Source organism: Neolamprologus multifasciatus, chromosome 16 (genome assembly GCF_963576455.1).
Source record: "Neolamprologus multifasciatus chromosome 16, fNeoMul1.2, whole genome shotgun sequence".
In the NCBI taxonomy this organism is placed as follows: Eukaryota; Metazoa; Chordata; class Actinopteri; order Cichliformes; family Cichlidae; genus Neolamprologus; species Neolamprologus multifasciatus.
The window spans coordinates 19329114-19354127 of NC_140454.1; the positions used below are offsets into that span (position 1 = coordinate 19329114).

The 25014-nt window shown below is 41.3% G+C and overlaps 1 protein-coding gene across 2 annotated transcripts; it reads right to left on the reverse strand.

The window, feature by feature from the left end:
* Window positions 1-4923: 4923 nt before the first annotated feature.
* On the reverse strand, window positions 4924-24673 carry hat1 (histone acetyltransferase 1). Of its 2 annotated transcripts, none has more exons than XM_085134724.1 (11): window positions 24548-24673; window positions 22933-23004; window positions 22727-22802; window positions 16833-16953; window positions 11508-11684; window positions 11245-11366; window positions 10553-10657; window positions 10072-10178; window positions 9369-9520; window positions 8315-8431; window positions 4924-5631 (listed from the first exon to the last, which is right to left on the reverse strand). In XM_085134724.1, exons 1-11 carry the CDS (start codon window positions 24552-24554, stop codon window positions 5461-5463), a joined length of 1227 nt encoding a protein of 408 aa, XP_084990850.1. In that variant the 5' UTR covers window positions 24555-24673; the 3' UTR covers window positions 4924-5460. The 2 variants fall into 2 exon arrangements, with proteins under 2 accessions (XP_084990850.1, XP_084990851.1); XM_085134725.1 differs by having other exon boundaries at window positions 24525-24548.
* Window positions 24674-25014: the final 341 nt, after the last annotated feature.

Here is a 25014-nt window from a genome sequence, read left to right on the forward strand (position 1 = left end):
GCAGCAAGGATATGCAAACATTAATGCACGTCTGCCCACCCCAGTTTTTTTTTTTTCTTTTTATCCGGTGAAATATGAAAAGTGAGAGAGGGGAGACTGAAACCCCTGAGACTTTCAGACATAAATCAACCTCCCACATTTCCACTCTGACGCAAACAGGCTTTATCCCCCCCTTACAAAAGCACGACAACCGAGGGCCCACGGCTGGATCCACGGTAATAGCTTCGACTCCGGCAGAAAGTGCACTGCTTGCTTCAGATTTCAATTCACTGCACCCGAGTGGCCGATCGACTGCAGAGGGTGAATAAACTGGAATAGAAATGTTGGATACTGCACGTTAGTCTGGACTATGATGGCTTTGATATGTATATGTGTGTGTGTGTGTGTGTGTGTGTGTGTGTGTGTCTGACAGCTCCTATGGCTTCAAAACTAGGATTTCAACATAAAAATTCACTTCAGTAAAAAAAAACACAACACAGAAAGTTTCATTATCTGACCTTTTGTTAATTATATTCCAGTTGGATTGAGAGTAAATGAGAAAGAAAACAACTGAAATTAGTTCCTGATTTGTATCCAAAATAGTTCCATCCATCCATTCGCTTCCGCTTATCCTTTTCAGGGTCGCGGGGGGCGCTGGAGCCTATCCCAGCTGTCATAGGGCGAGAGGCGGGGTACACCCTGGACAGGTCGCCAGTCTGTCGCAGGGCTAACACACAGGGACAGACAACCATTCACACTCACATTCATTCGCACATTCACACCTAGTGACAATTTGGATTATCCAATTAGCCTATCCCCACAAGCTGCATGTCTTTGGACGGTGGGAGGAAGCCGGAGTACCCGGAGAGAACCCACGCAAACACGGGGAGAACATGCAAACTCCACACAGAAAGACCTGATGTTGGAATTGAACTCAGGACCTTCTTGCTGTGCGGCAACAGTGCTAACCACCATGCCACCGTGCTGCCCTCCAAAATAGTTCTTTCTCCAAAATAAGTGGATTTTTTTTTTTTCTTTTATAAAACGTGTTAATCTAAGCGAGGAGTGATTATTGGAACTTCAGCTGAAAAACAATAACAATGATTAATCAAATACTTTCTTCAACTCTAAACACCAGTACAACCATGATGTGGATTTCCTGTTCCGCCACTGCCCAGAGGTGCTCTGGATTGGGATCTGTTGACTGTAGAAGCCATTTGAGTACAGTGAACTCGTTGTCATGTTCAAGAAACCATCATTGTGGTCATGAAGGGATGCACATAGTCAGGTAAGCTTTGGTAGTGATGTGTGGCGTCATCAGAAATGACCTTCTGCATGTTTTGGTAGTGGCCAGTGGTTATTTGAGTTACTGTTCCCTTCCTATCAGCTTGTCTGACCATTCTCCTCTGATGCCTGGCATCAACAAGACATTTTTACCTGCCACTTACTGGATATTTCCTCCTTTCCCAACAATCCTCTGTAAACCCTAGTGATGGTTGTGTGGGAAAATCCCAGCAAATCACCAGTTGAAATACTCAGACCAGCCCATCTGGCACCAATAACAATGCCACATTCAAAGTTGATTAAATCACCGTTTCCCTCCATTTTGATGCTCACTTTGAACTTCGACAGATCGTCTAGAGCATGTGCCTAAATGCACTAAGTTGCTGCCATGTGATTGCATGATTAGATATTGGCTTTAAAGGATTTGAACAGGTGTACCTAACAAAGTGACTGATGAGTGTAGCTTAGCTGGGCTCTGTCTTATCTTAAACTCACCCAGCAGCACTAAAATGGAGCATTTGTGACTGGAATATTTCCTGGTGAGCATTTCCTTAGATGCACTTAGTAAGTGAAAATGCATATTTCCCAACATGCCACAGTTTCTTTTCTACCGAATCAGTCTCCTCTATACTGCGTCATGACGATGCAGACATGCAACAGACATCAGATGGCATAATTAAGCTTTTCTAAACTCAACTGTGTGGTCTAAAGGGTCAAAAGAGGTTTCACACCCTTCTGACAACTGCAAGGGGCCTGCAAATCCTCCAAACCGGCCACATCCACAGCAGTTTGTTGCCCTTGTCCATCAGATATGTGAAGCTGTGAGCATGCTGTGTGAGAGTCTGACAATGTCTGAAAGTGGAATTAATGAGACAGCATACAAACTCACTAAACAATAATGCCACTTCCCACTAGCAGGTCAGCCGGCTGAGCTTATGCAGCGCAATGCAAAATGTGCACTCACAGCAGAAAAAGCACAGAAAACTACAGTGAGATGAGGCCCCTCGTGGCCATGAGTGGATTCAATCAGTCTGAATTAGAGGATGTGAGGGGTTCCAAGGTTTTGTCTTGTTTCAAGAGGAGAGAGGGGGAAAAAATTGAAAATTGACCTGGCAGCCTTCATTTAGCGACAATGTGCTAAAGTATTTTAAAGTATGATGGGTATTCATCACAGTGATCTGCACAAGCGGGGGCAATACAGTGGCACAAAGGTTTGCAATTGAAAAGCATAATACTCATTAGTCTCAACACTCAACATCAGCACCAATCAGAAGTTGCATTAGCTGTGAGAGGGTGCCTGGTCAAAAATCCCCTCCCCCCCTTACACGGATAACAACACACAAGGGAAAATGAATTAATCAGGCAAGTTGTGATCTATGATATGGCATTAGAGAGGAAAAACTGCAGATTTTACACAAGTATATATAAAGGCTGTTGTTAACTTTCTTTACTAAGTTGCACTGATGACATATTTATGAGGTGGAAACTGCTTTACAAGAACAAGAATGCATCACTACTGAGCATAAGATTATGATGAAGGGGGTATGATAACACAAAATGATGAATACACCCCTCTATTTAGTTTCAAAGCTGAAAATAAATAAGTGCAATTAAATAATGCAACCAAGAAGAACAGAGCATTAATCAGAAGACTGGGAATTGCTTGAGGATGTGAAATACAATTATTACGCCTTTGAAAACACACACAGCGAGGAAACTGTGTGGGGGTCTGTCTCTGTCAATCCTTAGAGGAGACCTTCGTGCTTTCCTAGGGTTATATGCCGTTGGACCATATCACAGATCTCACAGTTCACACTGCTGTAAAGGTCAGTGTCAGGCTGTTTTCTGTACTTGGGGCTCAAGAATTGGGAGTTTGCCTTGTAATCGGAAGGTTGCCGGTTTGAGCCTTGGTTTGGACCGTCTCGGTCGTTGTGTCCTTGGGCAAGACACTTCACCCGTTGCCTACTGGTGGTGGTCAGAGGGCCCGGTGACGCCAGTCTCTGGCAGCCTCGCCTCTGTCAGTGCGCACCAGGGTGGCTGTGGCTACAATGTAGCTTGCCATTGCCAGTGTATGAATGTGTGTGTGAATGGCTGGATGACTGAATGTGTAAAGCGCTTTGGGGTCCTTTGGGACTAGTAAAGCGCTATACAAAATACAGGCCATTTACCATTTACTCGTGGATCTGCGTGATGTCAAATAGAAGGGATATCCTTAATGTGATATCCTGAAAAACCCTAACGTTAGCCGATCAGAAGAAAGTAAGTTATAGCATCTCGTTTCCATGCACCAAGGTCCAAAATTACATAAATATGCATTATTTTGATCAGCAGTTCATGCAAAGCCATGCTAGTAGAGTCCAAGTCTGAAAATGTTTCAAAAACAAAAGCTACCTGACTAACAATGTGTGGGTTAGGGCATGGGCACTTATGTTGCAGTGATGGAGGGCAAGTTATCTGTTAGGGGAGGTCCCAGCTGTAGGATAGTGGCATTTCCCCGTGGTAGTGGGTCAAGGTGTGTTGGTCTGCAGCAATGCTTAGGACTTAGGTGGGTGCTTCTGTACTTGCCTTGAGCTAAGGTTTTTAAAGCAGAACATTGTATTCTAAGGATCACGAATGGTTAATAATTATAGGCTAACAATTCGGGTTTGGCTAATCATTGTAGATCAGCCATCTGGATGCTTGGAGCCAAAAATTGTCTTGTTAAGGCAGGAGTGTGGAGCACTGAATTATCAGCTAAAGCTAACAAGCTTAACTAGATACCGACATCTCGTAACTAACACGTAAATAAATCACTAGACTTTTACTCACCAAAACTGCAGCACAGTAAGTACAATTAAAAACACGACACCACTTTAGAAGGTCCAGCTCAGTTACTTAGCAGAGGCGACACCTAGCATACAGCTACACCTAGCATACAGCTACACCTGTTAGTTAAAGTGACCACGCCCCAAATTTGCACATATTTAAACCCTATTATTTAATTAGGTGAATTGTTTTTACTTACGTAAATGTTAAAATCCTACTTAAGTAGCTTAATAGTACATAGATTCTACTAAATATATTTAAAGTACTTGCAGTAACTCATTCATATATTGTAAGTTAAAGACCCTACAATAATATAGAGAAAACCCCAACAATCAGAGGACCCATCTGAGGATGTGGCGATAGTGGGAAGGAAAAACTCCCCTTTAACAGGAAGAAACCTCAGGCAGAACTAGGCTCAATGAGGGGCAGGCTATCTGAGGAAACTGGTTGGGGGGGTACTTTGACATACAGAGGAGCCCGGTATACAACCACTGATCTTCTAATTAGTAGCCCACTCTACTTCCTTTGCCACAGTTGACCAGTGAGTACAAAGTGCAATCACTGCATCCAAAACAAAGTGGAGTAAAAAAGCAGGAGGAACAATGTAAATACATCAATGAAGTACATTGAATCCAAATAAAGTAGTTATATTCCTATTGGTGCTATTCATATTCTAACCTGATAATCTTAAAACAGCCTGCAGCACTAACAGTGCTATAGACCATGTTTTAATTTGTCTTCTTAATTTGCTTTCAAAATATTTTTTATGCTAAATTGTTTATTTCAAACAGTACATTTGTATTTCTGAGCAGAAAATCATATCAAATAAAGCTCTTAACGACCAAAAACAGAAACTCAGTTGCTCCATTTTATTTTCTTCTCAATGACAAGAATCACACCAAAAATACAAAAAACACTTTTCTTTTTTAATTTTCAGTATGAAGTGCTTCAAAACACACACACACACACACACACACACACACACACACACTGGGAACTGTTTTGACAAAAGCTCTTAAAAAATGTCTATGATGGAAAAGAAGCAGGGTTTCTCTGCAGGACAGTGTACCTCTGATCACCTGTGAAATATTACGTGTCATTTCATGTCAAACGTTGTGATTTAAACACATGAAGCAAACAGGAAGCCTCTGCCCTTGGGCTGCACTACTCACCTCTACTGTATCAACACCAGCTGGGAAACAGAAAGGCCCTTTTCTACTACAGCCTATCACCAGCTACTATACATTTGTGACACTCTTCAATTAAAACAGTGATATCTTTTTTCTTTTTTTTTTTTCCTTTTTTTGCTGCATCAAGAGGTCTTCTTCTTGGCTGCTGCAAAAAGTCTGTGGGAGCGGGTACGGTCCAGGTCACGAGCCTCTCACAGTCAGATCAGGCTTGTGATGCTAGCCTCTCAATGATTCTCCTGTAGTCCTCCACAACATCCTGATAACTCTTCTCCAGCTCCTCGTGCTGTGTCTGAGTGTCCATCTGACTCATGTGGGACACCAGCTCCTCTGGCCGTAGGCACTTCCTCATCTTCGCCAGCTCCCTCTGATTCTTCTGCACAAAATAAATGACATAAATCAGTGGCTGAGGTCGCATGCATACAAATTCTTCTGATTTCAAATTTTGGCTCCATCGCCTTCCTGTGTCTTCAGCACATGTTGGATAAACACCTGAAGAAGGCTCTCTTGTCTTTTTAGCATAGTAGTTGCAGTTTGTTTGTCTTGTTTTTGATTAAAGACAAACTCTGTATAGAGGAAGAGTTCAAAGCTGCTGTCTGGCATAGAGAAGAAAGACTGCAGCCAGAAAGTCATCAGTTTAAAATGTTTACTTAGCATAATTTTTCTTCTAATTGGTTTATGAAAAGATTTGAGGGTTTTTTAACCCTCCAATACCAAAAAAGACTTAAACTTCAATGCATTGAAGTCTTTTCATATGAAAAACTGATTAAATATCAGAAAAATAATCTCCATTAAAGTCTTTGTATATGCTACTCTCTCATCTTTGGAGCCATCTCTTTATTCGGTCTTTATTGTGTAACACACATTCTTCTTTCAATGGCTTTAACATCATGGTTTTGACTGCATGGCTCGTTATTGGAAAGTTAGAGAATGAGTTACTCTCTAATAAAGGGTTCTTAGTGTACAGTAATCCATCAAACAGTGTCTGAAATCCTCCTCATGACAGAAGACGACGGCAGAAGTTTACAGTCGTTAAATAGCTCAAAAATGTGAACAATGGAGATCCATCCATCCATTTTCTGATGATTATGTGGGTCCGAGTTGTGGGGGCTTTACCAATTTCTGTCCTTCATCTACCCAGGGGCTGCCTACAGGTAAAATACACCTGAACCATCTCACCTAGAAGAGGTCCTGCTTCTCGGTGAGATGGTTCTGCTGTAGGTTTACCTGATTGATACAAAACCCATGAAGCATAGACTAGAGCCTTTACTCCAGGGGTCTGGTCCATATTTTTGTCTCTACTCTCTGAACGGTCCTGTCTAACAAAAGGCAAACAATGTCCAAAAGAAAATTAAAAACAAAAAACAAAAATAAAAAAAAAACAATCTTAAATGCTAAGTAGCTTTTTAAGTTTAAAGATCTCTGTTACACATACTATACAACACAGAAATATACTTTAGGTTATTTTATACCTCTAGAGAATTAATAACCAGTGATTATCATTTATGTCTTGACACCTGAAAAAGAAGTGAAATTGATCTCTGGACATGGGTGGTTAGATGAGATAATGAACATGCGACAGACACGTTGCAAACGCAGCATCAAACATAATAAATCAGACCACAAACACAATGCCTTCCCCATCTCCAAACTCCAATTTAGTGATTTATTTTATTTCTATATTTATTGGTAAATGGACTGGTTCTTATATATACCGCTTTTCTATTTGACTTTATACAACGTGTCGTTCACATATTCACACACACCTTAATAAAAGCACTTTTTTCTATGTCTAAGTGCTTTCTAGCTAACATTATACACACAGTCTGATTCCTGATGAAGGCATCAGCAGGAATTCTCTTCCCCTTTGGCACGAAGACTAGAGCAGCAACACCCAACCTTCTAATAAGAAGATGACCTGCTTTCAGTCACCCTTGGGCAAAGGGTACACAGTGTTTGGGGATCTGTGTTATCAGCACATCTGTTAAAGGCTACAGTTTTTGTTTATCACACTGTAACATCGTGTTGAAAAATGTTATTGTGTATTTTCTCTTACATTGTGCAGTCTAATCGGCTGTGTGAAAAGCCTGCACACACGTGCATGCACACTGGGGAATTGGCGGTAAGAGCAGAAATGCAAAATCCCCCTTCACGTTCACAGAGCAGCTCTGCCATTCAGCTAACTACATGCAAAATCTCCTCAGGGAAGGAAAATCTGGCTCTGCATCTGGCCACCAGATCCTTCGTTGCCACTCTCCCAAGGAATTCCTCCTTCCCACTTCGCCGCATAGGTCTTTTCCATGTCACATTCTGCCTTTTTTGAGACATGCGGTTGCCCTGATGACAGCAAAGTCTCTAATGGATAATATGCAAAGCCTCAGCGAGCAGATCGGACATAAAATATCACAAGCCAAACAGGATGCAGGGAGTTATTCTGGTGCATAGACACAGCATTTCCCACTGACAAGAATCAAGACGCAGAATAACGGACATTTTTGATACTCTGTTCGCTCAGTCCCCCCCCCCCCCAAAGGAGTGAATTCTGAATAGTAGCAGCTTTCTGACAAAGTGCTTTAAACACACTTTCATGAAAATTATTTCCCTCAAAGAAATGCAAATCCCGACTAATGACATGTGCCTGAATAGAAAAAAGCTCCAGCGGCAGCAAAACCACAGACGCCTGGTGCGCCCTATTGTGGCTGTAACAATGCGGCACTAGTATTCTATCAATTTGCACAGGACTGAAGATCAATTTTTCTGCTGTTTTAAAAGGTAACATAATAAACAGTGACAATACGGGGCTGTAAGCTGATCAAGTGTGTGCAGTACACGGGCCACTTTTCTTCCTACACTGAATAGCTATAATGTTATACTAACAAAAGGTGGAAGACTGCACACTGGATTCCTGTTTGACAGCAGCAGAGACAAGTTGACATTCAGATTTATTCGAATGCACCGAGGAATCACTTTGAATGTCACTTTGCAGGCACTTTTTTGGACCCGCTCCACACTGACATGTAAAGTGCACCACGGCGAAGCTGTGAAAATTAAAACCTCACCCTGTAGGGTCCGAACAGCCTCTTCTTCACCTCTAAGCGGTACTCTCTCGCTTTGTCTTCGTCGCTCATGTCTGTCGCTCTGAGGCGTAGGATTTCATAAACTCGCCTGGCATGTTTCTGCAGACAAAAAACAAGATAATTATTTTCATTTAATTACTTTCAAAATAAATCATTACGCCTCAACAGGAGTCAAACACACTTCCCAGCTGAATGGCTACAGGAAGTCCTAAGCAGTTACGGGCAGGTTGTAAAAGAAAAAAAAAGAAAAAACAAAAAACAAAAATATGATATGATATGCAGCAGCATCAAAGAACAGAGAACTGAGTAGCATTTAGAGCAAAGGAACAAAATGAGTTGCTACCATGCTATATACTATACTAGTATAGGCAGTATTTATGTATTTTTGGGAGGTCATTTCTCAAGGCTCTAAGTAAATAAAGTGTGCAAACTGATTTGCTAACATTTGCAACCGTGCACATATTTAACAGCGGAAAAGAAAAAAAGTATATCTCAGTTTTTGTATTTGATACTGAAATGAACTGCCTGCATCTGCGTTTGGAGCACTATTCAATATAATGAATATTTATCTGATACTGGACTGTGGTGCAGCCGCTTTTAAGCTCCTCCCTCTTTTTAACATGACTGTCTTTGGATTTGCTTCCACTGGCAAATAGAAGGTTTGTGCATGTGTCTGAGGCTGCTGTGTTTCCACACAGATCTGAGAGTAGAGAAAACCCCCAGAAACGGAGCATTTAGTGCAGTCTGAAGTGATGACTTATACAAATACTGACCACATTATTTTAATATTTTTCCCATCCATTATTGTAACAGTACATATATGGCAGGAAACAGAGAATAGCAGGACTAAGGCACTAAACTCTGTGCTTTCAGAGACTTTTCCACACACCTCTGGTAACAACAAAAAAAATATTTTTTGATTCTCTGCTCTAAAAAAAAAAAAGTAATAAACATAACAAAGGTCATCAAACCTTTTCTTCCTCACTAATAAAACTCAATTTTGCAAACCTATCACAGCTGCACCCTCATACGGCACCTTGTTAATTTTCAGCTTGTCTTGCGCCTCTTTGATCATGTCAGCTGAGAAGCCGAGGTGCAACTTGTCTACAGCAAAGGATTGCAGGCCCTGACAAAGCTTCACCAGCACGTAGTCTCTCAGCTTCACATAGTTCTCAGAGGGGTCTTCAGCTGTGAACAGACAAAACCACAATAAGACTCAAATGAGCTGATGGTGTTAATCTCAGGATTTTTCAACACCCCTGACACAGATGGCCTGGTTCAATCCCAGTGTGTTAAGATAGAGGAGGAGTGAAAGAAACAACAATATACTTCACACCTTGGAACTTTTCAAAGTAGAAATATGGCAAAAAATACTCCTCAAAGCCAGAGGAACTGTTAGCAGGAACCCTTCTTCCTATTCACTGCTAAACTTTAAAGTTCTGTCTTGAATAGGTTTTCATTCTGAAAGAAAAGGCAGGGATGCCTCTTTAGTATTCACCCTCCATCTCCATGCAAAGCATCTATTTCGATCCAACTAGTTTCAATAGAGCACATTCTGGTATACGAGCCAGCCCTCCAAATTAACTCACCGTCTGGATCCACCAACTGCAGAGAAAAATCGTTTAAACTGTTCGTGGGTGACGCCTGGATCTTAGATTAAATGTTTATCCCACCTTCTTCAACAGAGTAATTGCATTTTAAAGAGGGGGGGAATAAATAAAAATAAGTAAGATGCTCACCTGTGATGTCTTGCACTTTGGGCAAGCTGCAATAAAATCTGTGTACTGCCTCCAGAAGCTGAGCTCCGTGACCTTCTCCTTGGAATGGAGGCAGGATCAGCATTTGGCTGTTTAGTTAAAGGTCAGACACAGACACAAATATAAATGCCAAAAAAAGGAAAAGAAAACAGAAAACAAGAAGAAAACAGGTTTCTTCAGAATTTGTTGTTTTTCTCAGCAGGAGCAGATTCGCTTTGATTGAAAGCAGAAAATAATACACGGATCCATCAATGCAACAAATCAAATCAAATCAAAAGCTTATCTATAAAGTTGTTTTCAGATACAAATCACCCTGGTTTGGTACTGAAACAAAATCTGGTTGAATAGTTGGCTATATAAGCCAGTAATTTGGGCTCTTTGGGAAGAGGATAAAGAAATATATAATTTTCCACTCCTTTCTCGTACAAAAGAATGGGAAGGCACGTGCTGCCCCGGCAATTACCTTACACGTGGTCGGGTTTTGTCTGGGTATACGTAGTAATTATAAACTGTCATGTAGCCAACAGTTGCGTAGAGAGTCTCCCCATCTTTATTGTACTTTTCAAATCTGCAGATAAAACACAAAGGAAAACAGGTCAATTACAGGCACACTCCCATGCAGTGTCCATTTTAGCCTCTCTGTTCCCGTGCCCACCCCTGACCCCCCTGACATCAGCACGTTGGAGCAGCCAGCGCCACGATTGGTACACCTGCTGCAACCTGAATACATTATGCACTTAATTGGAGTACTGCAACTTAGAGGAAGAGAAGAGGTTGGAGGACGGACTGAGCTCCTCAAACTCACTTCAGCCCATTTTCCCCATTGTAACCATTAATAGGTGCCAGGGTAAAGAAAACACTGGCAGAGGCTCTTTTTACTGTTAAGACATTGTTCAGTATTTCAAAAGACAACAGTATTCAATTCAGCTCTTGCCCCTGAAAAATCTGAAAAGGCCTTCTGGCACAAAGGAAGCTCTTGCCTGATCAACAATTCTCCTACCGGGGGGAAATATAATCAAACTGGCATGGTAATTGGTCACAAGCGCCTCAAAGGGGGGCTTTGTTTTTCAATGACACAATAAAAGCTGCGGGCTAGAGCTCTGTGTGCGTGTGTGTGTGTGCGGGGGGTTGATGTCAATTAAGGAGGGCACTCACACAAGAAAGAAGTCCCAACGATCGTCGTCTGCGTCAATGAAACTGGCAGTCTCTATGAACCACATGAGGAAGGTCTGCAAGCGCTCGTGGTACTCCCGGAATCCCGGGCAGGTAACGTCAGCCTGTGGGCGCGAATGCAGCGAAAATAAGAGGGTTTAAATCTTATCTGTGATGCAAAACTATCCGCCAGATGAAAAAGCAAGCTGATTTTAAAACCTAAAAGGCTTTGCGGGTTTACTTTGATGATTTTTTTGGTCCCCCACCTTGTGAATCTGGTACGTGAGTTCTCCTGCCTCCTCGCTGTGGACCGTGTACGTGTGAAGCAGGGTGCCAAAGGGCTTGAAATTGGCCTCCTTCTCCAGCAGTGAGATGAAGTCATCGGTGTTGCAGGTGAACCCAGCAGGAATGATTTCCCGAATTTTCCCCTCGACGTCATCAGCCTGGAGAAAACCCCCCCAAAACCAATAAAACACAAGGTGAACCCATTTAGCGATTCAACACCCAGATAATCTCGCCTATCTCTGCATCTTTCCCGTATTTATACATATATGGATATATGGGCGCTAAACCAGAGTGGTGTCGTTTATGTAGCTGAATACTCATAAAACTTCAGGAAAAAGTTGACGTCTACAAACACGTCGAGGGTTTCGAGTTTGATCCTAGGGGACTTTTCCGAGTGGTAATTTTTGTCGCTGAAAAAGAGTGCAATATATCCCGCAAACTCCAACCGGGAGCATATGTGTTTGGCGCCAGTGAAAAGAAAACCATTAGGCAATTAAAACTGTCAGCTGAGCAGAGACCACAGCAGCACCCTCCTCCCTCCCGCCCCTCCACGATGAAAAGCCCACTTAAATCAGTACATTTACTACTTATGTTAAACCATGAATATGTGATGAAGTTGCCACAATAAACGCATTTCTGCTTCTCACTGGGAAATAAAATCTTATGAATTGATCTCAACTTAACAAACCTTTGGGCATCCATAATAGAGGCCTCTCCTCTAATCCTGCCAAGTGAACCCAATCAAATGAATTTGCCCCTGCGTTTTCAAAGAGCCTCCGAGACAAAGAGGTCCTACCCTTGGACTTTTTACTCAGTGCAACGTGTGGTTAGTTCAGCTGTAATGTTTGCATTGTATCCATTTCCACAAGGATTGACATGAGAACACTTTGCTAAGCAGCCCTTTCACACCATTTACATGTGTGATGGGCATTATTTCAGCACAGAGACCCTTGCTGCTCAGCATTGAAAACTGGGAAATGAAGAAGGTCTGAGCAAAATGCACTACAAAAGGCTAATACAACATACTGCTAATTCCCCCCTTTCAGACATCAGCTAATATCTAACTGGAAGTAATGCACCTGCAGCTGAATGCCTCTTAGCCATTGTAATTGTTCGGCCACATTTCTAGGGAACAAGGACCACACTTAAAACGCCATGGACAAACAAGTCTCTTTGTGCTGGCCACTCTCTTACATACTAGACACTAAATTGCACAGCCTTCCAGAATAGATGCCTTAGTTTGGCATGAATATAACTTAATAATGTTCCTTTAGAACACTTTGTTAATGTCTTTGATTTCTAACAAGAAGCACAAAGGGAGCACAAACCACCTAATTTGTTGTGTCGGCATTATTCCATCTCTTTAATCCAATCCTAAGGCCGTGCCACGCTCAACATTTGCAGTCATTTTCCTGTTTACAGTCAAAGTGTTACACATTAACGTGGATTATGAGGCTAATATAAAACTATTAGAGGTATTCAGCAATTTCCCATAGTTACCAGCCTGCGTGGAATAAACATCTAGTACTACATTTGTTTTTCTTCTGGGAAAAGTCCAGCAGTATTGGGGGGGTGGGGTGGGGGGTGGGGGGGTTGGACTGATTTAAAGGGGAGAAAGGTGAGTTCTGATCAGTCTTGTATCAGCGTGGCAGCTGCATCAACTCCATCTCTGCCTCCCCTCGTTTCTCACCAGCTGCACCGCACCCCGACTGTCCACACGCACTCAGAGACAAACACTCTTCAGATGCAGCCTGAACTCTGCTGCTCCCCTCGCACTCTGCCTCTACACCAGCTGCACTCAAACCCTTAACAAGGTGAACACTCAGGGGTCAACACCAAGTAGAGGCACACACACTGCCATCACATTTCACGTCTGAATATCGGCTTTAAAAAACAGGTAATGGCTGTCTTTTACCTTTAAAAACTGTAAATTGGTTGCCTTTTTTGGGGGGGGGGGGGGGGGGGGGGGGATTTGCCTGAGATGAAAGAAATCATGTCTGTATATTCCATATGAGGTTATTTATAATTTCACCGCATGCACAGACACACCAAACTAAGTTATACCAGCACTTCCACTACCACCAGTTGAAGGCCACATTGTCCAGTAGCGAAGCCCCCCTGCTGCTTGCAGACAAGACAGATGTCCCACAGTTGAATCATTTGACCTCAGTAGGGGCCCTTGCTAATTCTGGTATTCATTTTGCATGTTTGACAGCGTGAGGAAATATTCAAAGCTGCCAGTGGCCTTTTGTGAAGTCTCAGAGGAAGAAGAGAACGCAGGACAAGCATTTCGCTTTACTGTCCGCTTTTGTCCAAATACTGGCCGTTCATATGTAAATAACTCTGACTGGCAATTTAAAAAAAAAAAGAAAAAAAAGAAAAAAGAAATGGCAGGAAACTTACTAAGCAGACGAGAGTTAAAATTAACTATAAAGTCATCAGCAGCTGTCGTTAGATAAAACAAGCATCTCCTTTTTTGATACGTTTACACATATTCGGCCTCAAGGAGCTCAACTGTCAATAACTCGAGCAATAATTCACTCCTACAAATACGTGTACGATACATCCAACCGGGTCACATTACTCCCCCTGCTGATTCCATTACAGAAAGCTCTAAAAATCAATGCCTCGTATTGGACCCCCGCTTATACAACCAGTCTCTTCAGAGGGAGGAGTGGGATTAGGGCAGACACACAGGGGACCGTGGTGTGATGAGATTTAGTCTAACAAAACAGGAGATCTCTAACTGGAATAATGTCACACTCTCCCCTCCGGGAGAGGCTGCGAGGTCCCTCCGTTAAAGCGCCTTAGGTTTATCTGCTTCCCTTAAAGTGTAATCGATCGCACAATTAGGGAGGAAACGCCTCAGGGAAGCTGCCTCGTGTTGGTCTATGAAAATTACAGCCTGATTTGTTAAAAAGTTCAGATTAATAAGGACATCTTTTGTGCCATACTTTGATATGTTGAGCTGTTTTTTTGATATGTTTTGACAAATAAAATAAAATCCTGTTCCATTTACGCTTTTCCCGTCACCTGCTGTTAGTTCAAAACACACAAATTATACGTGACACGGGGTATCGAATCTAACATTCACAAAACTACTGTCAAAAATACAATACATGTCCCCCCCCTTCTCAGATTAACAGAAATGTGTCGTAGGCGCTTCAGATCTTTTACACAGTTTTCTACTGTTTACCAAAGTGGATTCAGAGTGGAGCTGAGTTGACTTGTTTGTTTACAGAGGAAATTCAGGACTCTTTTAAGACTCTTGTAAGACAGCTTTAAATTTAAGACCATGTGTGAGGGAAGCAGGCATCACAAATTAAACTAGAATCTAAATACAGTAAGGTGAAATCAAAGTTAACTTCAAGACAAAGTTTCAGTTATTTGTTTTTGCCATTTCAAAAAATGATAAACTTGTATGAATAAACTGCGAATGTGTATCCTTTTCATAAATTGAACTGAAAGAATCAGCTTGAATTTGATGACGTTATCTAGTTTTGTTCAAATAAAAATACAGTTGTTGTTCGACACAATGTCCCTGTTTTTCTGTGTGTCACACACACCTTCGCCACAGAGTGCGGTTTACTTGGTACACATTTCCAAAAATTGTTTTTAACCACAAAGAGTAATCGCTATTCTCAAATCACTTGTCACTAAACTTGAATTTTTTTTCCCATTTCTACAAACTAAAGGGCAGGCTGGCTAGCAACACCTTCCTCTTTATCATTATCAGAGTTTCCATCAGTGGACTGCAAGCCTAGCTGGTCATAAAGTGACCCAGTGAAAGCCTAACGCACAAAGGCTTTTTCTTTTATTTCTTTTTACATTTTTTTTTGCATATGAGCTACAACTATTAAGTTAACTAATGCATCTTATCAGGTAACTGTTACTGTTAAAGGACAGATCAAACTGTCCTTTCAGGCTGTAAGCAGTTTTGTACCACACCCACCCAACATGCTAAAGCGTGATTACCGCGTTAGCGTGTTCACATCCACCCAAACGAACCAGACTGATTCAAACGGTATACAGTGTTAATTTTAACAGCAAACTTTGATTTTGTTTTAGTCAAATTTTAGTCACCTAAGCTGTTCTACTTTTAGTCTCGATTTAGTTGAGTGTAAGATTATAGCAGACTAACTCAACAACAATTGAGCCACATGGTTTATGAAGATTCTTATTGTAGGTGACATCAAATGCAAAACATTTCCATATGTCTACTCTTCTCCTCCCGGGTGTTGACATTGTGTCGTGCTTCCATGAAACGGGGAGCATGGGAGGTAGCAGTACCCACCCTGTTTGTGTGGGGGAAATCAAATGTGCACATCTAACCTTGCTGCACAAGATTATTTCTAAGTGGTTTTTTTGAGCGATTGTGGATACAGTTTACAAAAAGGAAAAAACAAAAAAACGGGTTACATTAAATACAGAGCAGAACTTCTCACGTTAGAGCATAGGCAAAAGAAAGGTTAACAAAACACCACAACCCGGAAGGGGTGATTGACAATAACAAGACCTTTCATTACAAACCACACAGACGTTAGCTGCAACATCACTGAGCTTCACATTCCCATTAACACAGACACACATCAGACCTCTACGGAATAAGCAAATCTGTTAGTCAGCAGGAACATCCTTAAATTGAAGGTTAGAGAAGTTTGACAGAAAAAGACCCCAGATTTTATCATATGTGCCCTTTTGGTTCTGGATGGAGCAGTGGATCTTTTCAAGACTGAGACACGACATAAGATCAGCAAACCACTGAACATGAGTGGGCGGGGCAGTGGCCATCCACCTCATCAAAATGGCACACCTAGCCAGGAGGGAACCAAAGGACAGCACCCGACATTGTGCGCCGGCAATATACTTATCATCCTCACCCACTGTACCAAAGAGAGCAAGTAGGGGGTTGAGAGCCAGTTTCAGGCCAGTAGCCTTGTTCAGAGTTTAGAAAATGGGTAAGATTGGCAAAATTACTTCTGATTGGATCAATTCCAAACTTGTCCTGCCTTTCCACACAATTCAATTAGTTGTGATTGGACCTTGTCTCTCCTGAACATTTCCACCTTGCTTTTAATTCAGTGACAAAATTGTGTGTGTGTGTGTGTGTGAGAGAGAGACAGACATTTATCACCTCTGCACTAGACTTTCATTAGCTCAGTCGGCTTGTTTGTACACTTGAGCTGGATTAAGCTGAACATAGCAGTGAGTAGAACACGGGTATCTATCGTCTATTGTCCCCACGATAACAGAACAAAGAGGCTGATGCAAGTATGATAAAAGAACGGCATAAAGAAATAACTTACCTCCACACAGTCGAAAGTCTCTGTAACTTTTGAGGTATATTTCACTTTGAAGAGGGTACTCAGGTTCCCCGCGGCGTAGAAGAGCTGAATCTGAAGACCTTTGTAGCCAAAAGCAACCTCACTGCACAGAAAGTGACTGAAATTACTAAAAATCCAAACAAGATTACAAAAAGTCGGGCAGTGATTTGTAAAAAGGACTGCTTTGTGTAATGTTCAGAGGGACAATAACGAACATCTGATTATTCCCATTACATAAAAACAAATATACACCTGGAGTTTATAATAAATGCTTATCACAGGTCACTTATTTTGCTGTGCTGCATTGTTTCTTTCATCGTTATATCACTGGCAGTTTATGACAAAATAGATTCATCATTATGCAACTGTGATTAAGGTTTACTAGCAATTACGCTTGCCGAAATAATTAATGCCCCAATTACAGAGTTCCCTTTGAGCTGATTGCAGCAAGTGCAAAAATAACCAATCCTAGTTTTGACTAATTTGGAAATGCAATTTAGAAACGTTAACGACGTGCTACTGTAAGTCTATGCGCCGACACAGGTGTCACTGCCAATAATGCAGTGTTGCTCCGGTTCAGTGCCTCTTTTGTGCATCACATTACAGTAATTTTGCAGCTCTACAATAACATGCAAGACCAATTATCATTTATGTTCGCACATTATGTTCCTTTCTGTGAATCCGACAATGGAAACATCACTGTGTGCTGTCCATCAGGAAGAATCACGTAAAAAGATCACGCATATTATTCCTAAAACTTTCTGTCAGTGACGCAACAGCAAAGTTTTCTGCTAGTCATTAATGAAATCAGTTTACTGACTAAAACTAGGGGGGGGGGGGGGGGGGGGGTTTACCTTAAAATGCAAGTAAAAGTCCTTAATCAAACCACTGGTGTGGGCAGTTTAAATGTGGAGTAACTCATGCACTCCAGGGCCACTTATCAGACCGAATCACACTTCATAAACCCTGACAGGGGCAAAGCTCAGGACCTTTACTATTAAAACTGTATGGAGACACATTTGAGTCTTATAATGAAGATGCCAGAGGCTTTAAAATAAATTAGCCTATCAACATTACTAATAGGTGTAAATGATTCAAATCTTTAGCTATGCGACGACTCTGCAGTGGGCCATTTATGATTAATTGGTACTTCATTTTTGCATTGTCATAACATTTAACATCACTAATAGCATGCTTTGTTGCATTTCTGAAATGACTGAACTATTTATCATTCTTATTATCAACAAAGGAGAACCACTGTGACGTGGATATATATACAGGCTGACTTTGAATTGGCATGTCCATAAAAATACGCAGGGCCCTCTGAGTCCTGCTGTGTTTTTGCAAATTAATCATCATAAAAGTAGCCCACTTTGATATTGATTAATAGAGGTGGGAATCACCATACATCCCACGATACGATATTATCACAATACTTAACGCACGATACGATATTATTGCAATTTTTTTTTAATATTTTGCGATATTCAGATTCTGTACATAAAGGTAAACTTTATCAATATTCATTTTATCTAATATCAAAGTCTCGCACTCAGTCTTTCTCTCATTTCAGTCAGTTTTATTGTTGACAAACTGAACGGTTTGTATTACAGTCTAGTCCAACTTAACTGAATGCAACCATCTGGTACAATTATAGCTATTCTGAACTATGCAATTTATGAAAACTATGCAGCCCCTTCAGCAACTGAAGAATTTGAAAGTAAATTAAAACAAAATATAATTTTACATTAAATAAAAAAGTTTTAAACTTAATTAAAATAAAACATGTTTATTGCTGCCATAAAAAAGTTAAACACATTTGGACAGTGAAGGAATGTCAGGATTCTTGCTCAGAAAAAGGATCAACATGCTCTGAAGTCAGAGCATGTTCCAGTCCACAAAAACTTTTTTGTAACAAAATATCGATTCCTGCTGTCTCTGTATCGATACATTATTAGCAAACAAAATATCACGATACTACTCAGTATCGATTTTTCCCCCCACCCCTATTGATTAATACATATAGCATGTAAGACTGGGTGTCTGGTAAAGTTTGCTGTCACTTTTATGGCTCAGTCTTTTAAAGTATACAGTGGGGCAAAAAAGTATTTAGTCAGCCACCGATTGTGCAAGTTCCCCCACTTAAAATGATGACAGAGGTCAGTAATTTGCCCCAGAGGTACACTTCAACTGTGAGAGACAGAATGTGAAAAAAAAAAATCCATGAATTCACATGGTAGGATTTGTAAAGAATTTATTCGTAAATCAGGGTGGAAAATAAGTATTTAGTCACCTCAAACAAGGAAAATCCCTGGCTCTCACAGACCTGTAACGTCTTCTGTAAGAAGCTTTTCTGTCCCCCACTCGTTACCTGTATGAATGGCACCTGTTTGACCTCATCATCTGTATAAAAGACACCTGTCCACAGCCTCAACCAGTCAGACTCCAAACTCCGCCATGGCCAAGACCAAAGAGCTTTCGAAGGACACCAGGAAAAGAATTGTAGACCTGCACCAGACTGGGAAGAGTGAATCTACAATAGGCAAGCAGCTTGGTGTGAAAAAATCAACTGTGGGAGCAATCATCAGAAAATGGAAGACATACAAGACCACTGATAATCTCCCTCGATCTGGGGCTCCACGCAAGATCTCATCCCGTGGGGTCAAAATGATCATGAGAACGGTGAGCAAAGATCCCAGAACCACACGGGGGGACCTGGTGAATGACCTGCAGAGAGCTGGGACCAAAGTAACAAAGGTCACCATCAGTAACACACTACAACGGCAGGGAATCAAATCCCGCAGTGCCAGACGTGTTCCGCTGCTGAAGCCAGTGCATGTCCAGGCCCGTCTGAAGTTTGCCAGAGAGCACATGGATGATACAGCAGAGGATTGGGAGAATGTCATGTGGTCAGATGAAACCAAAGTAGAACTTTTTGGTATAAACTCAACTCGTCGTGTTTGGAGGAAGAAGAATACTGAGTTGCATCCCAAGAACACCATACCTACTGTGAAGCATGGGGGTGGAAACATCATGCTATGGGGCTGTTTTTCTGCCAAGGGGACAGGACGACTGATCCGTGTTAAGGACAGAATGAATGGGGCCAAGTATCGTGAGATTTTGAGCCAAAACCTCCTTCTATCAGTGAGAACTTTGAAGATGAAACGAGGCTGGGTCTTCCAACATGACAATGATCCAAAACACACCGCCCGGGCAACAAAGGAGTGGCTCCGTAAGAAGCATTTGAAAGTCCTGGAGTGGCCTAGCCAGTCTCCAGACCTCAACCCCATAGAAAATCTGTGGCGGGAGTTGAAAGTCCGTGTTGCTCGGCGACAGCCCCAAAACATCACTGCTCTTGAGAAGATCTGCATGGAGGAATGGGCCAAAATACCAGCTACTGTGTGTGCAAACCTGGTAAAGACCTATAGTAAACGTTTGACCTCTGTTATTGCCAACAAAGGTTATGTTACAAAGTATTGAGTTGTATTTTTGTTATTGACCAAATACTTATTTTCCACCCTGATTTACGAATAAATTCTTTACAAATCCTACCATGTGAATTCATGGATTTTTTTTTCACATTCTGTCTCTCACAGTTGAAGTGTACCTCTGGTGCAAATTACTGACCTCTGTCATCATTTTAAGTGGGGGAACTTGCACAATCGGTGGCTGACTAAATACTTTTTTGCCCCACTGTATATGGAAAGAGATATATTTTGTGCAGCTTGTGAAGTCTGACGCTCCGAAACTTATCACCATCTGTGAAATGCCTTAGTCCAATAACATCTCCTGAGCTGCTGTCAAACTAGCAGCAGTAGTGAAGTTGTAGATCAGATCCATTTCTTCTGCAACAGAACCACTCGCACAACCATGAACAAGCAGATTGATGGATCCAGTTCTTAACACTGGTTTTGCTCTGCTGTACTTCTGAAACAGTTCCCTTTCCTGAATTTTGGATGTAGACAGTCATGATGTAGACACTGATCCTAATGTTTAGCAGGGTTATAAACTTGCAACTTTGTTATCTGGTGTTTTGCTGCCTCTCTGCAACAATGTCCTGGATTCAGACCCACTACTGGTTGAGGCCCGTCTGTGTGGATTTTGCGTATTCTCCCTCTGCTTGCACGGGTTTCCTCAGGCACACCAGCTTCTTCCATAAGTGCTGGGTTAACTAGCAAATAAAAAAATGCCCATTGGTGTGAATACAAGCTTTGTTTTCTGTCTCTATGCTTTGTGATTGATTGGTGGCTTGTCCCAGACGAACAATGTCTCTCAACTACCACGAGCTGTGATTTGCTTTAGGCCACCACTGTGTTTGCTTCCAGTCAGACTACGAGACAAGCGTGTGATATGACTCTTGTAAAAATATTTACTTTGAAAAGTGGTTAAAAGGCAAAGTTATTATGACTTCTAGACGCACAACAGCAAAGTGTGTCAGTTTTAAATAAACTGGGATAAAGTTTTAGTAGATCTAATCTCGCTGCAGCTTGCAGAGCTTTGAACAAATCAATTCTCAGGAGGCAGCCAGTTTACACTGCTCAAAAAATATTATAGGACCACTTAATCACAGTATAACACAAACTCTGTTAAACTTCGGGGAGACTGATCTGTCAGAAAGCAGAAATGATTGTGACTTCATTTCAGCTAAATCAGGGCAAGCTGAAGGGACCGGAGAGGCAACAAGAAGACAACCTCCAAAAAGGGAAATGGTTTTCCAGGTGGTGGCCACAAAACCGCCACTCTTTTCTAAGCCAACCTGTTTGATTTATCTCCAGTTTTGCTTTTTCCTGGTGTCCTTGTTACTACTGGTAGCATGAGATGGTACCGGCATTCCATTCATGTTGCAGAAGCAGTTCAACTTCACCAGGATGGCACCTCCATGCATAAGTGGAGGAGACAGGCTGCTACAAGAGGAGAGCTGGTACGGGCTGTAGAAGAGACTGTTATCTGCTCCTTTGCATGCAGCAGAACAAAGTGTCAGAATCTGGGACGGTGACAGGACGTCCTAACGTTCTTTGGTAGGACCTGTGCTCACAGTCGAGCGCTGCGCAGCATTAGCAAGAGAACACCAGAAATCACTGATCATATGTAGCACAGTATCTGAATTTTGGACTCCCTAAAAAAACTTGTATCATCATCAGCTTCAGAACTCCAGCATCATGCTTATTATACATCTAAAAGTTTGCTGATTTCTTGCAGACTCTGTGTCAGAGATCAACCAGCCACCATTCAGCTCAAACAGCAGTAAACAGTTACAAGCCATTATATCACCAATAACTTCTGTGAAAGAATTACTTGTTCAAAAGATGTTGAAGGTGAGTTTAATTTGGGTGCTGTTATTAAATGAACTTTTTGGCCTAAAATCATCCATAATTTCCTCCTCATATTGCTGCATTTGCAAGATTAATCTTCAAATTCATGCCACTTATAATTATTGCTTAAATCACAAAATGTAAACAGACAGTAACCACTACCAGTCAGCTCATGTATTGACTGTTTACTGCGTCTTAATTAAAGATTCATGAATATGTTTTCTTAAGGAGGCCAATTACTGTTAATGTTTTCAATACATCTTTATAAAGCAGGAACCCAAAAGGAACGCTAGACTTTATAGCCAAAGAAAGACAAGCTAAGGGAAATGTATAGTGAAAAACAAAATTTATAGTCACACTGCTACAAGTATTGAGCCCTGTAGTTTTATTTTACTAAACTGTAAACTGACATAACACCTGAGTGATAAGAGGGCCTGAGAGCTGGATTTGAACAGACTTAGTAACTACCATTAAGGTGTCTGTCTAATTTTGGTTTTATGCATAGAAAAAACTGCATTTTTAAAAACATGATAAGATTATGTTTGTATCATTATAAATACTCACTCGTCTCCAAAGACTTGGTGGCTGTACTCGGGGTGGAATGTGGTGCTGTCGTCGTCAACATCCTCTGGAAAGCGAACTGAGTGAAGGGGGAAAAACATGCTCAATTAAAGTGTGAAATTAGGAAAATGTACCACAAAATGTTGGAAATGTATACATGCATTTATTCATTAACACAACATGGGAAATGAAGAAAGAAGAAAACCTACCCAGCTTCAAGGATATAGCTTCATTGGTGTCACACTTGTACTCAGCCAGTTTCTTTTCCATGGTGTTTACATCTGGGGCAACGCAGAGGAAACAAAGTATGTTAACAATTGTTCCATTTCACCCTGAGAATAGAGTCTGAATCCATTTTGATAAATAAATGAACAATTAATGCTTTTTTCAATTTTTCCCCCCAAAGGCACATCAAAGAATAAGGCAAAATTTCAACACACAGATGTTATATTTTCAGATGAAGGAACTCTGCTTTCGGCTGCTCCCTTTAGGTGTTACTACAGCTGACCATCTGACTCCACCTCATCATATCACACCAACTCTGTCACACAAATCCACTGCATGTCCTCTTTCAGTACATCCATCAGTCTACTTTGAGGTCTTCCTCTTTATCTCCTTGCCAGGCAGCTCCATCTTCAACATCCTTTGTCCAATGTATCTACTATCCCGCCTCTGCACATGTCCAAACCATCTCAGCCTCTCCAACTTCCTCCTGCCACAATCACCCCAAACACTCATCTCCACCTCTCTCGTGCAATCTCTTCCTTCACGGAGTTGATCGCAAGTATTTAAACATCCACCTTCATAACCTCCACTCCTTCCGATCCATCCAACTCTCATTCACGTACACACACGTATTCTGATTTGCTTCCACTGACTTTCATTCCTCTTTTCTCCACAGAACACCTCCAGCTTCTCCCCCACCTGCTCCCTACTCTCACTACGGATCATAATGTCATCTGCAAACATCATAGTCAGCAGGGACTTCTGCCTGTCCTAATTTCTCAAACTGTGGGTCACTATTGCAAACAGAGTTTGCTCAGAGTTTATCAAGAGGGAAATAAAAAGTGACAGGTTTTAGCTCCTCGCCACTTTCGATAAGTGCCACTGATGTGTAATAATGTAGTAAATTTAAATTTCATTCATTGCTTTTTTGCAGTTACAATAATGTCTAGTCGGCAGAATGAGGCTGGCCATTAGAGAGCCACTGCTCCAGCTTATGACTGATGATGTGAACAACCTCACCTGCCACCAAGAACCCTATTGTTGCAAACATCAACAGCTCTTTTAAACTCTGCCTCAAGCCCGACTTATACCTAACTGGACTATAGCTGTGCAACCCATGGACAAACAGAGATTTACCACGATGTAAAACTGCAGATCCTGTGCTCTGACCGGATGAGCTACTAGTGTGGTCCTATCAAATAAGCATGCCAGCCTCTTAGTTCAAAATATGTGTCAAGATGTTACATAAAGGCACGCAAACAAGAGTATAAACACCTGGTCAGCTACTCCACGTTACATGAAACGGTCTAAACTAACATTACATGCGCATCATCCCTCTTTTCAAAGCCTATATTCAACCTGAAATCAAAGCCTTGCAGTAGCACACAAACATGGAAACATTATCAGCTTGATAACGGGGTGCTAACGTTAGCAAACAGGCCAGCTGCTGCCTCCGAAATCTAACGTTATGTTTTCGAAGACATCGCGAGCTGGTTTACAACTCCAGCGAGCATAAAGCGGCACTGAAGTCCACCTGACAGTGAACAGCATTAAAACAAAGACAGGGAAACCCAACCTTAAAACGCTTAGCGACCTTACCCGCCATTTCTGCACACAGTGTTGTACGTAGCAGTGTTGTCCCAAAAGACCCGCGGAATTAGGAGGACTTCCGGGTCCGCGTGTTTCCGTGATAACAGGATGTGTTTTGTTTTTTTTTAGTTTTTTTTTTTAGTAAAGTGTAAAAGAAATTAAAGCATTTAAAGTTTTTCTTTCACAAAATATCAACAATGTATTATAAGTTATTACAAGATTTAAAACAGAATATCTAAAAACAAGATTAAACTAAAAGTTAAAAAAGTGAAGATTACATCGTTACACGCCAAATAAAAAACAAACACTGAACTGAGATACGTTCATCGTTTCATCAAAGTGATTATCTGTTTTTTCTTTTTTTTTCTTAAAGGAACAGTTTTCTGTTTTTTAGCTATTAACATACTACAAAGTATTGTAATTTCTCATAGCCCTTTTTTTCATAAACACTTGATGAACTTGATCAGCAAGTGTGT

Coding starts and splice junctions, on each gene's coding strand:
- hat1 (XM_085134724.1), bottom strand. Junction 11,685..16,832: donor AGACTTTCGACTGTGTGGAG/GTAAGTTATTTC, acceptor GGTTTTCTCCAG/GCTGATGACGTCGAGGGGAA. Junction 11,367..11,507: donor TCACGTACCAGATTCACAAG/GTGGGGGACCAA, acceptor TCGCGCCCACAG/GCTGACGTTACCTGCCCGGG.